This window comes from Tachyglossus aculeatus, chromosome X1, assembly GCF_015852505.1.
Source record: "Tachyglossus aculeatus isolate mTacAcu1 chromosome X1, mTacAcu1.pri, whole genome shotgun sequence".
NCBI lineage: Eukaryota > Metazoa > Chordata > Mammalia > Monotremata > Tachyglossidae > Tachyglossus > Tachyglossus aculeatus.
In genome coordinates, this window is record NC_052101.1 from 117,363,339 (window position 1) to 117,379,903 (window position 16,565).

General features: G+C 58.1%; 2 protein-coding genes across 2 annotated transcripts in view; both read right to left on the minus strand.

Annotated features, from left to right (window-relative positions):
• Nucleotides 1–424: 424 nt before the first annotated feature.
• EPHX3 (epoxide hydrolase 3) lies at nucleotides 425–3,812 on the minus strand. Its single transcript, XM_038740209.1, has 8 exons — nucleotides 3,744–3,812; nucleotides 3,171–3,526; nucleotides 2,637–2,722; nucleotides 2,112–2,269; nucleotides 1,752–1,880; nucleotides 1,533–1,636; nucleotides 1,147–1,283; nucleotides 425–919 (listed from the first exon to the last, which is right to left on the minus strand). Exons 2-8 carry the CDS (start codon nucleotides 3,411–3,413, stop codon nucleotides 694–696), a joined length of 1,083 nt encoding a protein of 360 aa, XP_038596137.1. The 5' UTR covers nucleotides 3,414–3,526; nucleotides 3,744–3,812; the 3' UTR covers nucleotides 425–693.
• A 4,822-nt stretch (nucleotides 3,813–8,634) lies between these two features.
• BRD4 (bromodomain containing 4) overlaps nucleotides 8,635–16,565 on the minus strand; it is a 62,424-nt gene continuing 54,493 nt past the window's right edge. The window contains 9 exon segments of the mRNA XM_038740571.1: nucleotides 8,635–8,703; nucleotides 8,918–9,170; nucleotides 9,263–9,474; nucleotides 9,627–9,757; nucleotides 9,851–10,016; nucleotides 10,156–10,268; nucleotides 13,185–13,736; nucleotides 14,101–14,416; nucleotides 14,537–14,589. Coding sequence (XP_038596499.1) covers nucleotides 8,635–8,703; nucleotides 8,918–9,170; nucleotides 9,263–9,474; nucleotides 9,627–9,757; nucleotides 9,851–10,016; nucleotides 10,156–10,268; nucleotides 13,185–13,736; nucleotides 14,101–14,416; nucleotides 14,537–14,589 — 1,865 coding nt within the window.

The following is a 16,565-nucleotide window of genomic DNA, read 5'->3' on the forward strand; positions in this document are numbered from 1 at the left end:
GGGGGAGGGCGCTAAGGAGGCAGGCAATCTGGGGTCTTGGCAAAGGCCTAATAATGTCTTGCTTTTCATAGAATAGCCCTGATTCAGTTCCTTTCTTTCAGCCAATCTTGGTGCCTCAGTTTGCCCTCCGCACAACTGGGTGGGGAGGGAATCTCTCCAGAGGCCAGGGGAAATGGGCCTCCCCCGCGCCTTACCTCCTTCCCCTCCCCACAGCGCCTGTATATATGTATATATGTTTGTACGTATTTATTACTCTATTTTATTTGTACACATTTATTCTATTTATTTTACTTTGTGAATATGTTTTGTTCTCTGTCTCCCCCTTCTAGACTGTGAGCACACTGTTGGGTAGGGGCCGACTCTATACGTTGCCAATTTGTACTTCCCAAGCGCTTAGTACAGTGCTCTGCACACAGTAAGTGCTCAATAAATACGATTGAATGAGTGAATGAGGGGGTTTAAGAGATGCGGTGGGAGAGAAGGGCACCGAGTTCTGGCTGAGCTGGGCCGACGAGCTAATTGAGCTCCATGTTTGGCATCTTGCCCAAAGGGGGTGGGGTCCTTCCCAGGAAGAAAAGGGTGGGCTGGGATCCCTTCTCCCCTTGCCCTTGGACCGTTTAGGCGGAGGGAGGCAGAGGAGGAGGAAGAAGGGCAGGCAGGGGTGAGGGGAGGCCAGGGAACAAACAAATGCCTTCAGTCCTGGGGCTCCTGCAGAAAAGCCCACATGTACTGGTTCATCAGCTCAGGACAAGACTGTGGGATCCAGTGTCCCTCACCAGGCAGTACGTGTGCCTGCAGCCGGCCGGGGATGAAACGGCTGCTGATGCTAGAGACCAGCCCAGCCTCCAGATAGGGGTCTTTGTCTCCCCACAGCAGCAGTGTTGGTATCAGCAGCTCCTGGGGCTCCAGAGGGAATTGCCTTTGGGGAAAGGGAGACAGGGGAATCTACACTTTTCACTCCTGGGGGTCAGATTCCCTTTGCCCCCAACACCTCCCTGCAACTCGGGGTCAGACCTCTACTCCCGGATGGCCAATTATCTCCTCCATCCCACCCCCCACCCTCCACTTCTCTAGGGCGACTTTAGTCGGGGGAGGGGGTGGGGGAACAGGGAGAGGAAGCTACCAGAGGCCCACGTTGGAGTTTACCTGAAGAGATTGCGGTAGTAGTTGAGGGGGCCGATGAGGGCCCGGCGTTGGGAAAAGCCGTAGATGAAAGCCTCCATCTCCTCCGGGGTCAAGTTTGGGATCCCGGTCTTGCGGTGTGCCAAGGTGGTCTTCAGGATCTGTGCAGTCACACCTCGGTCCCTAGCCTGCCTGCGACTGGCCACGACCCAGGAACTCTGCACCGTCTCCCCGTCTCCCTCCAGCCCTTCGAATCGCGAATCTAAACCAGACCTCTCTCTGGGACACGCTTCTGAGGAGGTCTCTTCTCCTCTTCCAGCAGCCAGGCCATCCCCCCCCCTCCCCTCTCCACCTCCTTGCCTCACAAAGGGACTCGAGGTCCACCCTGCTCCCAGCTCCACATCCCTGACCTGGAAGTCGGAGATGGAGAGCAGCTTCTCAGGAAGCCAGGGCAGCTGGAACAGGAACATGTAGCTGGAGTGAAACAGCTGGCTCCAGTGGTGCAGGGCATACTCTGAGGGGGCAGAGGGGAGTGGGGATGGGAAGGGTCACCTGAGGCTCAAAAATGGGGCGGGGGAGCTTGGCCAGATCCCCTCTCCCGCCAGGCCATTCCTTCCCCACCCCCGTACCTTGGTACACAGACATGGGGGCGGCGCTCACCACCACCATCCGGTCCAGCAGCCCCGGGTGATAGATGGAGAAATTCCACGCCAGGATTCCGCCCCAGTCGTGAGCTACTAGGATGCACTTAGAGTAACCTGCAGTGGGGGTGGTGGTGGTGGTGGTGGTTAAGGGACCCTAGGCTGAGGAGACATCCAGCCAGTGAAACCCTCTCCCGTCATCACCCCAAAGTGCAGGTGGCCAGGGCGAGGTCCAGGGCATCTTTAGGGCAATCCGCTCTCCAGCCAGCATCCGGCCGGTGGGGGAGGGCTGGCATCCAGAGGGGAGAGGGATACAGGCCATCGCCCCCACCCCACTCTCCATGGTACCTAGCGCCTCAATGGTGTCCTTGATATCGATCGTCAGGGCCTCTAGAGTGTAGCAGTCTAGGTTGGAAGGGGCATCCGAGCTCCCATAACCCCTTAGATCCAGCGCCACTACATGGAAATGACTTTGGAATTCCTGCAGCTGGTGGCGCCAGGAGAACCTGCAGGGTGAGCCGGGCCTGAGTCACTCCCTGGCCCGCGCCCCCCACCCCCATGGGACTGGCCCGACTGGAGCAGGAGGGGCCAACTCCAGGCCGGGGCCCCACCCTGAGCCACTCCGGCTCGGCTCGGGATTTCCCAGTGGAGTGGGTCGGTGGGGGCCTCGCCCCCTCACCCCAAGGGAGAAACCCGGGAGAGACCTCTGGGGTTCGGGACAGGATCCCCTTGGCGCCGAGAGGCCGGAGAGATAGGTAACCATTGGGCCCTGAGAGTGGAAGGGCTCCGGGTCCTGGGATCCGGGTGTGTAGGGAGAGGGAGCTGACGACCCGGGGAGTGAGGAGCGTGGCCCTAGAGACCTCGGCCACATACCAGTTCTCAGGGAAGCCGTGAAGGAAGAGCATCAGCGGCCCATTGCCCTCGCCAGCCGAGACGCAGTGCAGACGCAGTCCAGAGCTCTGGGGAGAAGGACGCTGTCAGGATGAGGTCCGACTCTCCAGGGAACGTTTGTTCAGCCTCAAGTCCCCTTCCCCGCCCCATCACCACCGAGGGCTGTTGATTCACTACCCATGATGCGCTCAGCCAGGGACAGAACTCAGACCCTCGTCCCCGTGGAGTCGGATCTGAGGAGGCACGGGGGCCGGCGGAGAGGGCCATCCCAGGCCCGGACGTCAGGAGTCCGTTTGCAAGGCCTAGGGCTCCAAGTGGGTCGAACGTGGGCTGGGAGTCGGGCCTTCTGGACCGTTCCTGGCTCTCTTGCGACTCTGCCCCGTGCCCTTGGCCCAGTCACTTAGGGCCCCTTAACGCCAGTCATCTTTCTGCCGGTTGAGGCTCAGCCTTCCCCAGTCACCCTCTCTCCCGCCCTAGCCCTGCCAACACAGCCACCAGCCCTATCCCCCGGCTCACCTTTAGGGAAAGATAGCGGTGCTCCCCACAGGCGCTGTCGGAGAGGCAGGCCGGGGGTGTTCCGTGTGGTTGCCCGCAGCAGCCCCGCTGGGGGTGCCGCAGAAAGTGGCCCAGGGCTATGAAGCTGTAGACCACGGCGGTCAAGCAGGCCGCCCAGTACACTAGAGTCCACATGAGGACTCGGAGAAGCTTCAGCGTCAGGCGGGATGGCGCCAGCAGCGCCGAGATCATTAAGTTGGGCATGGCGGGGGCCCCGGGCTGGGGGAGCAGCGGCTCAGGGGCTCCAGGCTGGGGTGAGGGAGGTGGGGAGGAAGGCTGGCTTGGGTCTGAGAGCCCCAGAGTTCCTGTTCCAGCTCCTGTAGGGAAGGATGTAGCTCAGCACTGAGCCTCCACCCCACCTGTGAGCCTCTGGGGAACAGGGAGAGGAGGTAGGGTGCAGGGGGTGGGGCCTCGGGGTGCAGAGGGGGTGGGGCCCCGGGCGCAGCAGATGTGGCTAGGGTTGACCCAGCTGGGAAGGGTTGCAGCTGCTGGGACACCTCCCCCCAACTCCATCTCCTCGAGCAGCCGCCTCACCTTTTCCTTAGTCGGTGGGATCTCGGGGCTGTTCACCCCACCTCGGCTTCTCCGGCCCCTAGGGGGCGCAGCGGGGCTCTCTCCCTCGCCGCTCCCCTTCGACTCGGTTCCCCCGTTTCCCCTTCTCCGAGCACTGATTGGACGGCGCCGCCGCCAAGCCCCGCCTTCCTCCGGCTTTCCTCTCTTCTGATTAGGCGGCGGGGCCCAGCTGAGAACTGGGGAAAAGGTCACTCCGGCGGGACCGGGGAAGGAGCCAATGGGCGCTCGCCAGGGGCGGGACCCTGCCTCCGCCAGCCAATCGGCGGCCACCTCCCCACTTCATTGAGTCATTCATTCAATCGTATTTATTGAGCGCTTACTGTGTGCAGGGTACTGGACTAAGCGCTTGGGAAGTCCAAGTTGGCAACATCGAGAGACGGTCTAGAATAATATGTTAATATGTTTGGTTTTGTTCTCTGTCTCCCCCTTCTAGACTGTGAGCCCACTGTTGGGTAGGGACTGTCTAGATGTTGCCAACTTGGACTTCCCAAGCGCTTAGTCCAGTGCTCTGCACACAGGAAGCGCTCAATAAATACAATTGATTGATAGCTCATTGACGGATAGCTCAGTCGGTAGAGCATCAGACTTTTAATCTGAGGGTCCAGGGTTCAAGTCCCTGTTGGGGCGTGATGTGTTTTGCAATCTACATTTAACTTTTAGACTGTGAGCCCACTGTTGGGTAGGGACTGTCTCTATATGTTGCCAACTTGGACTTCCCAAGCGCTTAGTACAGTGCTCTGCACACAGTAAGCGCTCAATAAATACAATTGATTGATTGATTGATAGAAGGGGGACTTGAGAACGGCGGGGCCCCGGCTGCCACCGTTGGCCGCGGGGTCACGGAAGTCAGGTGGGGCCGAAATGTTGCCAGGACCCCCAGACATCGAGGGGGTCTAGGGGCACCCACCCTAGTGCGGGGTGCCTGCCGACCGAGGCCGAGGTGACTTGGGGAGGAAGCCAACTCGCAGTCGCCCACCCCTCCAGTTCCCCGGGGGCCCTCTCCCCAGAAACAGCAGCCACCACAAAAGGGGGTAACTTTATATTCAGTACAAATGTTTATTTTTGCAATGAGAACTGCACAAAAAACCTTTAGTATATAAGTGAAAATTCTATGAATTCCCTTCTACAAATGTCTAAAGTGTTTAATACAAGTCTCAAATTCACTGACAATTATTGGCCAAGCGATCCGTGCATAAAGTACAGTGGGAGATTGTACAAGTCTTTTATTCTTTTGTACAGGACTAAGAGAAGGGGGGAGGTTGGGGGGTGGGGAGAAGAACCAGGAGTACATCATGTTGACTAGATTTCTAGAGCAGGGGAAAGGAAGGGTCCCCACTGGGGCATCACCAGAACGGTAAAAATCATAGGCGGGGGCAGTGGTTTGCAGAGGGAAGGAAGAGAACAAATTAAATAGTGGATCCATCAGAATTACAACCCAATTATAAACACACAAACGAGTCAAACGGGAAAAAATAACATAAGGAGAGCAATACCTTTGGCAGAACAATAACTATTTCTCCTGCTACACATTCTACAACTGTGCCACCTGGCCTGTGAGGGGTCAAAGTGGAAAAAAAAAATGGAAAAACCTGAACACAAACCCACAAGGGAAAAGAACAGACAGTTGAGAGAGTCGAAGCTGATTTAAAACAAAGAAAAAAAAAGAAAAAAATCCCAACCTTGGTAACACTTTACCAGGTGGGTTTGCAAGTCATGAACGGGGAGCAGCACATCATCACACCCCTGGCTACAACCACTACTGCATTAAGCCTTCGTGCCCGCTACGTTTGGCGAATCCCAAATGCAAGAGAAAGGGTTAAAGTTGTGTGTACAAAAAGGGACTAAATAGCGCTACGGACTTAATACAGTTTTTCTTTGCATACATATAAATTATATAATATTTTAAAATTTCTATTTTTACATCCTAGGGTACGTTTCGAGTGGCATCCCAACCTTTTTGGTTGGGGGTGTGTGTGTGTGTGTGTGTGTGTGTGTATGTACGTGCTTGCATGTGTGTATTTGCGTGTTCCTCAATGTGATGGCGTATATATATATACAATCTCTTGGGGCTGGGATGTGGGTTGGGAAGGGGCAAGAGGGTCAGTCTTACAGCTGATGTACCTGGTAAGAGTACCTGGTAAACCCTGAGCTTAAAATTAAAGGAAGAAGGAAGAGAGAGGAAGAGGAAACATCCAAAGTGCTTTCACAAGGAGAGAGGGAGGAAGAGGAATACTGCCCAACTGTCTGTGGCATCGACTCCGTGGCCCTAAGAGCCCAGGGGTGAAGGTGGGATTCCCTATCTGCAGGTTGGAAGTGACAGAACAACTCGACTCCCTAATGCCCAGTCTAGGGGACCAGGGCTGCCTCTGCTGCCAATCTTGGGACCCAGGAGCCTTAACTGAGTCCCTTTTTCCTCACTAGAGCCACCCATCCCAAGGGGATGGACGCGGCCAAGCCCCCTTGCATGCGGAGCTTTGGCGATGGGGATTGCCTTTAAGTCCCCTCCCTCCATCAGGGAGGGAGACTGGGGGTCTCCGCTGCTGTCTCTGAAGTGACTAACCCCGATAACTCCGAGAAAGGGGGTACCCGCCTTCGGCTCCCCAGGGCTGCCCGCCTGGCCGTTAGCCCCGTCTGCCTGGTGCACCCTGAGGCCTTGCCCCGCTCGCAGCTCCTCCAGCTTAGTAGAGTGCTCTGCACACAGTAAGCGCTCAATATGATTGAATGAATGAGGGGGACGGCGATGGCATCCGAGGTGGAGACAGCCTCGGCTCGGGGCCGCTCAGACCCCCGTGGGCCTCTTTCTCCACCCTCATCAGGCAGCAGACAGCCCCCCTTCCCCGGAGAACAGCTGGGGGCTGACTTTCCCCCTGCCCTGATCCCCTATCCCCCGTTCCATATTCCTCCTCCAACCTGGAGAGCTGGGGAAAAGTGGCCAGATAAGGCTCAGGGTCCCCACCTCTCTGGCTTAACTTTACAGTGTTGACTACTTGGGAGTCAGTGCGAACGTGTATGTGTGTGTGTGTGTGTGTGTGTGTGTGTGGTGTGTCTGTGTGTGCGTTTGCGGGGAGGATGGGGAGAATGGGAGGCAGCTCGAGGTGGGGGTGAAGGAGAAGACTGCAGGATCGGGAGACCCGGCTGACTGTGGTGCCTGCGTCAGCCACCATCGCTGCGGTGGTCGTGTCCTACGGCTCCAGCTCCAGGGCAAGTTCTGTCTGAAAAAGTCTGTGTGCCGGGAAAAAGGCCAAACGGGCTGACTCTACTGGACCCGTCCCAGGGGAGAGTTCAAAAGAAATGTCAGTAAGACACCAGCTTTAAAAAAAAGAGATGAGTTTATTCCATGATCAGTACAGACCAAATGCATATTCACCGTATTAAAGTCAAACCAGTTGTTATTACTCCAGAGTTTGGCCAATACTGAGGCACCAGTATTGTACTGTATAGTGGGTACTCATGGCACATAACCTTTGTGAAGGGTTCAAATTATAAAATTAAAAAAAAAAAAAAAAAAAGGAAAGAACAAACGCCCTGGGCTGAGGGGTGGGGTTGCTGCCAGCGCAGAGAGTGGTGAGCTGCGGTGTCCGCTCCCACCCCTGCTCCCACCCTGGCCACGGCGCCTTCCCAGGTAACAAAAACAACAGATTTGACATTAAAAAACCCAAAACAAAAAAAAAAATGCAGCTTTCCGGTTTTACACTTAAAAATATAGACTAATAAAAGTTTTAAATTGAGTAAAATATAAGCAGGATTTTTTTTTTTTGCATTTTGTCTTTTTGTTTGCTTTTTTTTAACACCAAGTTTGGTGAAATCACCAACAAACCTCAAACAAATATATGCCAACTATATTCACTATACAATACAGCCACGGTCACACACTACCCACAGTGTGGCGGCGGCTCCCCCTGCTCCCCTACGCCACCACTCAATGAAGAGAGACGACAACACCCATTTCGAGTTAAGCAGTGCCATTGTGTCTGGGGGGGGGGAGAAAAAAATTTAGAGAGAGAAAGGAAAAAAAAAAAGACAAAAAGAAAACCAAAAACGAGGTGGAAAGAAAATGACTTTGGTTGGTAATCCCATTGCTAGGGCGAGACCTCCACACACATACACGCGTGCTACGACAACCACCTCACTCCAAAATCGCCATGGACACACACACCTCCACTGAACTATTATTCCCTTTTTCACAAGCGAACACACTCACAGAGAACGGCTCTGGGCTCAAGGCTTGCAGGGGGGAGTTCTGGTCAAGGCGGAGTCAGTGACGGTGGACCGGAGATGGCTGGCGACTGGTCCCGGTTTGCCCCGAGCATGCCCCCCTCCCTCCTACCCCTGGCCTCCCGCGCCAGGCGGCCCCCCGCTCCCGCTTTTAGGGCTCCCCTCCTCACGCCCGGGGCCTCCTAGTCCTGAGCTACGGTGGCTGCCGCAGGAGTGACGGGGCTGCTTGTGGGTCACTACCTTGGAACTCTCATGGTCGGAAAACTCATAAAGAACGTGACGTTCTGGATATACTGTGAATACGTTTGGCATACAGAAGGGCCTTGCCCCCAAGCACGACCTGGTCCGGCGCTGGTTCCTTGAGGGGGTCAGATCTGACTTCAGTGTGTGATGGGGAGGGCACAGGATGGGACTGGGGGAGAGGGGCGCGGGGGCAGGTAGAGGAGGGGGTTGTGTGGAGGGAAGTCCAACTGTAAGGCAGACTCTGCTGATCTTCCGGAGCCTCGGCTGGAAGATCGGCATTGGGCATAGCATGCAGGAGGGCCGTGCCCCAGGAACGCCCCCTCCCAGCCGCCGATAACACTATGAAGAGTCAAAGTTTTGCCGGAAAATAGAGTCAGAAGAAACCCAGGCGCTATCAGAAAAGATTCTCTTCAAATATTGCCAACAGATCACTCTGGAAATTCATGTCAATGGTAGCTGTCATCTGAGGGGGCGGGGGGGACGGGGGGGGGGAGGAGGAGAGAGAGGGAAACACAAAGGAAAAATTAGAAAAGTGGGCCTCACCAACAGCTCAGTCGCTCCTATTTCCGTGGAAAAGGGGGGGAAAAAATGAAAAACAAACAGCCCTGCAGGCACCATGTTCCGCCCCCCGCTCTCCCTTCCGCCCACCCCCACCCCACCCACCGGACCCTACTCACCGCTTCCCTTCGCCTTCTCTCCTGTTCTCGTTTCCTGGCCATCTCTCTCTGGTGGTCCAGCATAGACTGAGAGGCCTGGGGATGGGAGCTCTGTGCTTGGGGAGCAGAGGCTGCTGCAGCCACTTGCTGCTGCTGCTGTTGCTGTTGGGGCGGCGGCGGCGGCTGCTGCTGCTGATGCTGATGCTCCTGGCGCCGCCTCACCTCCTCGTGCACCCGCCGGGCTTGCTCCAGAGCGTCCTCGTCTTCGCGGCTCCTGCCGAGAGCCAAGGACCCCGTCAGGGTGGGACGCCCCAGGATCTGGGCTCCCCATCCTCCCCTGCCCCCACCAGGCACCGCCCCTCTTACCGCATTCTCTCTTGCTCCCTCCGCAGCCTCTCCTTCTCCTTCTCTGCTTGCTCCGCCTGGGCCTTGAGCGCCTTCTCGCGCTCTTCCTTCTCCCGTGCGGCCCGGCGGAACTGCTCGAAGCTGTCGCTGGACGACTTGGCCGAGGAGGAGGGGGTGGTGGGATGTTTCTGGACCAGGCTAGCCCAAGAGCCCATGTTCTTGATCTTCAAATCCTGGCAGGGAGAAAGCGCTGCGTTGGGTCTCCGGGCCGCCTGCCCTGTTCAGCTCTGCTCAGCTCACGCCCGGTAACTCCAGGGAGGCCCCCGGGGGCCTGGGACTGATGTCCCCCCCGGGGGCCTGCAGAGAGCGGGGGCTGCCCGTGTACCTTTTTGGGAGCGACGGGGGTCTTGGGTTCCTGCTTCTGCTTGTCTTTGTCCTGGCCTCCGGGCGGCGGGCCGCCTTGCTCCGGAGGGCGTATAACGGGCTTCCCGCTGTCCAGTGGCTTCATGTCGGGCCCTGCAAGGCAAAGGCGAGGCTCGGGAGGCCGGCCCTCAGATGGCGTGAGCGCCGTTGGCCCCCGGGACGGTGGCAGGAGGGAAGGGCACTCACGCTGGGGGATGTGCGCCGGGGCCTTGATGCCCTCTGGGTGTTTGGGGGGCTCCTGCCGTAGAGAGGTGCTGAAGGGCTCGTGGCGGATGATGGGCGAGTGGGTCTTTTCCTCCTTCACCTGGACCACCAGGGGCTGGGGCTGCACCACTGAGGCTGCCCGGAGCTCCTGCAACGACATCGCCAGAAGGGCCGTCAGGGCCCGGACCCCCGCGACGACATCGCCGGAAGGGCGATCGGAGCCCGGACCTCCGCGGCCCACTCCCTCGCCGCCGGCACCTGCTCCGGTGGCGCCCCTCCCCCTTTACCTGCTTCTTTGTCTGGACACTCTGCTGAGGCGGTGACTGTTGGACCAGGCCCTGGAACTGGGGCATCTGGGGGGAATGTATCATGAGAGGGGACGGAGCTTCCCGCAGGTGACCTGCCACAGGGGAGAGATAAGCAAGTCAATGAGGAGCCACACACAGATCTGCCAGCAAAGCTCCAGCCACAACCCGGGGCCACTCAGTTCCGGGCTCAGACGCCGCGAGCCTGGCCTCTCGACATGGAACAGTGACACCGGGGACCGGATCGGGCCCTGGGCACCACTGGCCCAGGACCCGGATGCCGGGGCAGCGAGAGCATTTTTAAGGAAGGAAAACCGGGGTTTGGGGGAAGGGGGAGAACGGGAAGGGTGCTGGGTCAGCACTTTGGATATCACAGAGCCCAGGGCCTAGAGCCAGGGCAGGCAAGGCTACCCGCCCTTGTCTGCGGCTCAGCCTCGAGAGCCGAGCGCCCACTTCGCCTCGGCTGGCGCCCGGGGGCCTCGGGACTCCGGGCTCGTTCCTCTGGGAAGCCACACTCGCCGAATCGTCGTCGGGCGCCAACACCCCTGTGAGGTCGACTCGACCCAGAGGCCTCTGTAGACCTCTTACTTGCCAGGCGGCAGAGGTCATGTCTAGCGGGGGGCTGCGTTGGGGCTAAAGCCACGCTGCTCTTCTGCAGGTGCAGGCTTTCCTCCAAGTGCAGTCGCTGGGCCAGGGCAGCTCTGGCCAGAACCCTGCTGGCGACGGAAAGCCCCAGGTGCCCCGCTGCCCTCCTGTGATCTCTGGTGCTTACTCACCTGCCTTTCTTGGACGAGAGATAGAGGGCAAGCCCTGCAACCTCGTGGCAACCCCACCACATCAGGGAGACCCTTTGCTGTTGTCTGAACGGCCCCTCCCCTTGACGGTTTGCCCGAAAATCCTTGTACGGCTCCGACTACAACACGAGCTTCCTTAGGAGCTGGGGTCGAGACCAGAATTGGACCCGAGCTTTGCTGCTGTGCTGCTGGAAGAAAATCACCGAAGAAGGCTTGGGGGGCCATCTCCTCGGGGCAGTCTCCACGGCCTCAACGCTGGAACCTTCTTCACGCTTCCCCGGGGCTGTGCGAGGTGGGCCTTCAGCTTGGCCCGGGCGGTTCAGCCCTGGGGTCCCGAGGCTCGCGCACCCCGCCAGCTGTCAACGAAGGGCTCCTCCACTTGACTGGCGTGTCACGACCCAGCCTTCCAAGAAGGGCCCTTTTGGGTGCCTGGATGTCGAAACCCTTCAACTTATTGGCAACGTACGACTTGCTCTGCCACAAGCAGCCTTCCCCATCTCACAGTTGATCTCGCCAAACGAGTCCTGGAAGTGTCGGGTTTCAGGGCTCATGGCTGCTCAGCTCAGGAGGCTGTTCTTACCCCCACTCCCAGCCAGGGTTGGCCTGATTCAAGGCAGCTGCCAAAATAACAACCAAGTGTCTCAGGTGTGGGGCTTCCTGCAGCCCCACACTGAACGGTCCAGAAATTTGGACTGCCATCTTGCAATCTTACATCTGTCCCGGTGCCAGGGAGGTCGATGACTTGGTGTCATTAAGCACGTTAGCCCAAATGCTCTTCCATTTCTTTTGATGAATCGCGAAGCCATTTGTGAGTTTCTATCTCTCTCGCTCAGAGGGCAGAAGATCAGTGCCGGTAATTGGGCGGATGATGCTGGCGCGGTCGCCGAACCTCTGCAATTGCTGAGTTTTCCAGTTCCACGAGGACTGGCGATGTCTTTGTGCTGGGGGATGGGTGGGGGGGGTGGGCGCGGAAGAGAGGAGGGGACCACTGAACTGAAACCCCCAGGTATGAGTGGAAAAGCACAGGTTGGGACAGTCGCTATGAGTTTCTTCATCTTTGAAGGTTCAGAGGATCAAATGGTCACTAATTCCTCTCTGTACGATTTGGAGCCACGAGACCCATGACTAGCTCTGCTGGCGAGATGACAGGCCCGGTACCACTCACTCTGAGCTGTCCAGCAGGATGTCCGCTTTGTTCACCGTTGGCCACGCTCGGGTCCATGCCTGGATAGCTCATGTCTTACCGAGGCCACTCTCTCTGCTGTTCTAATCTTGAAATAGCCTGTTGACTCCGGACTATTTCCTTCACCCTGGGCAGTTTTCCATTTGCTTCGGCAGCAAAGAAGGCTGCGCTTAGGGCATCTGCCCCGCTGAAGTGTCAGATGAGAGCCTTGCCTCTCTTTCCAAAGCCCCAAACACCGTCCTCCCCACCCCCCACTCCAGTTCTCATCCCCTGTGGGTGGGGGTGGGGGGTGGGGGAGAGTGGCTCGGTCCTGCAAAACCCTGCGTTAGGAGACCACACATCCACATGAAGTCCATTTCTTCCGACACCATGGGACGACACTCCCAAGCGCTTAGTCCAGTGCTCTGCACACAGTAAGCGCTCAATAAATACGACAATGAATGAATGCCACACCCAGACAGGTTCCTGATGTCGGAGGAACACGGCCCAAATCCCTGACCGCATTCCAACAGGATCGTGGAGGAAAGAGCCCGCACGTCACAGCAGGACGAGGATTCTGACGTCACGGGGCCAAAAGAAATTCGGCTCTCAGAGTCTCTGGACTCTGGAGATGGCCGGAATATAATAATAATTATGGTATTTATTAAGCACTTACTATATGCAAGGCACTGTTCTAAGCGCTGGAATGCACTGAGGCAGGCAGAAAGTCTGGGGTTCAGTCTGTCTGCAACTAGAGAGCCACGTGGCTAGAGGCCAGCAGGGACCAGAGCGAGGGGCTGCCTGTAGGCAAGTGACTGCCTGGATCAGATGGCCCAACAGAGCAGAAGGATGTGGAATCCAGAAAAGCCCCAGGTTCGGAGACAAGAGCCCGAGACAAGCGCACAAGACGGAACCCCGCAATGACCCTCCGAGAAGGCTAAATTCTCCGTGAGGAAGATCGAGAAACACCACACTCTCTCTCAGCCCCCGACGCGAACCCTCCCAGCCCGCAGGCCGGAGCCACTTTCCTCCAGCTGAAGGCCGCGGCTACTCACCCGTCGAGTAGGGGTCAGATTTGTGGTGTCGGGGCGAGGGGTGGTGTTGAATGACTTGCTGAGGTTTGGCTGGCTGTGGTGGGGGCGGCTGCTGCCCCTGGGGTGGGTGAGAAGGCTGCTGGGGGGCAGGCGGCGGCGGTGGCGGCGGCGGTGGCGGCTGCTGCTGCTGCTGAATATGCGGGGGGAACGGCATGTGGACGGGCCGCGGCGGGGGCTGGTGCTGCTGCAGCTGCGGCACTGAGGGATGGGTGGGCGGGGGGAGAGGCGGCGGGGGCTGGGACTGCACCTTCACGGAAGGGAGGAGAGGTGTGGACGGCTGCACCTTCTGCAACTGCTGCAGATACAGCTGCATCTGGATGGAGGTTAGGGGCGGGGCGGGGGGCTCTTCATCCTCCAGCAGGACCTGGGGCGGCTGGGGCAAGGGCGGCTGAGGGAGAAGGGGCTGCTGGGAGAGTGCGGGCGACACGGCCGGGGGGCGGGTCGGTTTGGGAGGCAGGGCGGCGGCTCGGTTGCTGGGTCTCGATGGCTGCTGGGGCAGAGCGTTGTGCAAAGCTGAAAGAGAGGAGCAAACGTCCCGCTGAGGCGCTCAACAGATACCACCGGCTGACGGGCTGGGCCGGATGGGGGAGGGAGGCGTTCCAGGAATCCTCCCCAACTTTCTCCGGCCACCCTCCAAGCACCGTACCCAAGCGCTCGGGAGCGGGCGATACGACGGAGCTGGTGGTCACGTTCCCTGCCCGCGAGGAGCTTACAGCCTACGGGCGCGGGGAGACAGCCGCGAAACTCAATTACCGATATGGACGTAAGTCCCGTGGGGCTGAGGGTGGGTTGAAAAACGGCTGCAGGGCGGGCAACTGGGGCCCTCGGAATCCCTCGCCAAAAAAGACGGCACCCACCTACCCTTTCTGCTGCTCACCTGGAGGAGATACCACCGCATGCTGGTTTAGATGAGGTGGAGTGCTGTGCTCAGGAGGCTGGGGGAGGTGAGGAGGCAGCTCAGGCTGAGGGATATGCAGGATGGGCTGGGGGAAATGGGGGATGGAATCGAAGACATTCCCTGGGAGCGCGTGCTCTAGGCCAGCCACCTGGGCCGCAATGAAGGGGGGAGGAGGGGACTTGGGGGGAGGCGGCGCCTGCTGAGACATCGAGGGCGGGGGTGGCGGCTGCTGCGGCAGCTGCTGCAGGGGCGGAGGCGGCTGCACCGGCTGCACAGGCTGATGGTGGTGGTGATGCTGAGGAGACAGCAGAGGAAAGAGGTCAGAGAAGTCACCAGGCTCGGACTCCCCGCGCCCCCCCACCAGTCCCCTGACCCCCCTTCTCGTTTGCTTAGCAGGAGCACCGGCGGGGCTCACCTTCTTCTGCTCCCGCCCAGGGTGACCCTTCTTCTTAGATTTTGGTGCCATTTCTGTGGAGAAGAAGAAAAGAGGGTGAGGTTCTGGGGGGGTCTTCAAGCTCGCAGAGCAGTAGTGGCTGGAAGTCTGGATCATCTCAGGACGCTCCATTAGCCGGTTCTTACCGCGCGGCCTGCTTGCAAGTCACTTGCCAGACACTAGACATCCTTCTCTTTGGCCTTGGGAGAACTAGGGACCTGGCCACTAGCGCTGCGAGGCAGCGGCAATGTCAGGACGGACACTCACTCACGTGAGCCCAGGCGTTCCCTCGGCGGTTGGAGCTCAGCAGCCTCTGCCAGAGCCCAAGGTCATTTTCCCCGTGCACCCCCCTCCCCCAGCCTCTCCTGACTGCCCAGTCGCCCAGGAGTGAGCTTTACCTTTCCACATCTAACCTGGGAAAGGAAGTCCCTCTGATAGGTATCTGCCGCTTCCTGCTTCCAAATTGCCCTGGAAGCTCGGGGGACGGCTCGCCTGGGCAAAGAAGCAGGCTTGTGGGACCCTGCAGCGGCTCCGGTCCCCCAAAAGAAGCCGGCAACGGTTGTGGGCGGCAAAGACCCGCCTGACGATCAAAATAATAAGAATAACAATAATAATAAGGATGGTATTTGTTAAGCGCTTACTATGTGCCAAGCACTGTTCTAAGTGCTGGGGTATATACAAGGTAATCAGGTTGCTCCATGTGCGGCTTACAGTCTTAATCCCCATTTTACAGATGAGGAAACTCAGGCACAAATAAGTGGCTTGCCCAGGGTCACACAGCACTGGGTTGGCAAAGGATGAGCCACAAATTAGGGCCCGTTCAGACTCAAGTAGGGCTACTCCACAGGAAGGTTGTCCCCAGAGGGCAAGATGGCAACCGGTTCCCCGTTTGTCGCCTGCCCGTGATAGGTCTGTGTCCCTGCCGCCTGTTCCCTTGAAGAGCCCGTCTTCCCACGTACATCCCTCCCTTCACCTAGCTACCCAAGGTGTTTTTGGTGAGCAAATCAGACCTGAACACCTCAGATTCCAGGAAGAGCCAAAGCTCTAGACCTGACCTGGCCACGGGCTCCCTGGCCTTCAAACCGGAAATTTCGGCTCGGCATTCTTCAATTCTGTCTACCTTGGAAAACGGAGCCCAAAGCCCTCCAAGTCCTGTTACTCTGCCCCTTCTCCAGCTGTTCCTGAGCCCCGTTCTCCAGCTGCTCCGAGGGTTGCCTTCGAGGGCTCGGAGACCGTGGTGCGCTCCGGCCGCAAACCCAATGTTTCCCTCTCCAAGTCCCTCCAGACTCAGAGGGAGCCAGACTCTGCTGGGTTTGAATGCCCCCCGCCCCCACCACTGAGCTGGGCTGGGGGGTGGGGGGAGGAGGGGGAGAGAGAGAGAGAGAGGGAGAAAGAAAGAGAGAGAAAACCCCCAGGCTTAACGACTCCCATTCAGATTGGTCTGGAAACCAACAAAACAAGTTTGTTTTCCCATCCTTGGAGGAGGGAAGCTACTAGCAACCATCACCGAGTGCCTTCTGGGCCCTGGGCCCAACACAAACTGGGTTCAGTCGGACCAGTGGGGTCGGGTGGACTCGCCCACCACTCCTGATTAGCCCTGAAAAACCAGGTTCCCACCCTGCCATTGCTGGGCACCCAACTAGAGATCTCTGGGAAATGGTTCTACTCTCCATTCTCCAGCTTTGACGGGCAGGAGGAAGACTAGACTCTGGAGACATCTCTGCCAGAGACCCGGCCCAATGCCAAGGAAGACGGCGGCTCCCCAAACGGTGTGGGAAGAGAAAGGCCCCAAAGCAGTGCTGTCAGCCGGCCTATCAGGCACAAGGGGTCAGAGGGATCTCCGATGTAAAACTTGCCTTTCTGGAGAGAGGCATGTCTTCTACACTAATACACGATAAAGGCCAACATATAGACTGTGAGCCTGCTGTTGGGTAGGGACCGTCTCTATATGTTGCCAACTTGTACCTCCCAAGCGCATAGCGTAGTGCTCTGCACACAGTAAGCGCTCAGT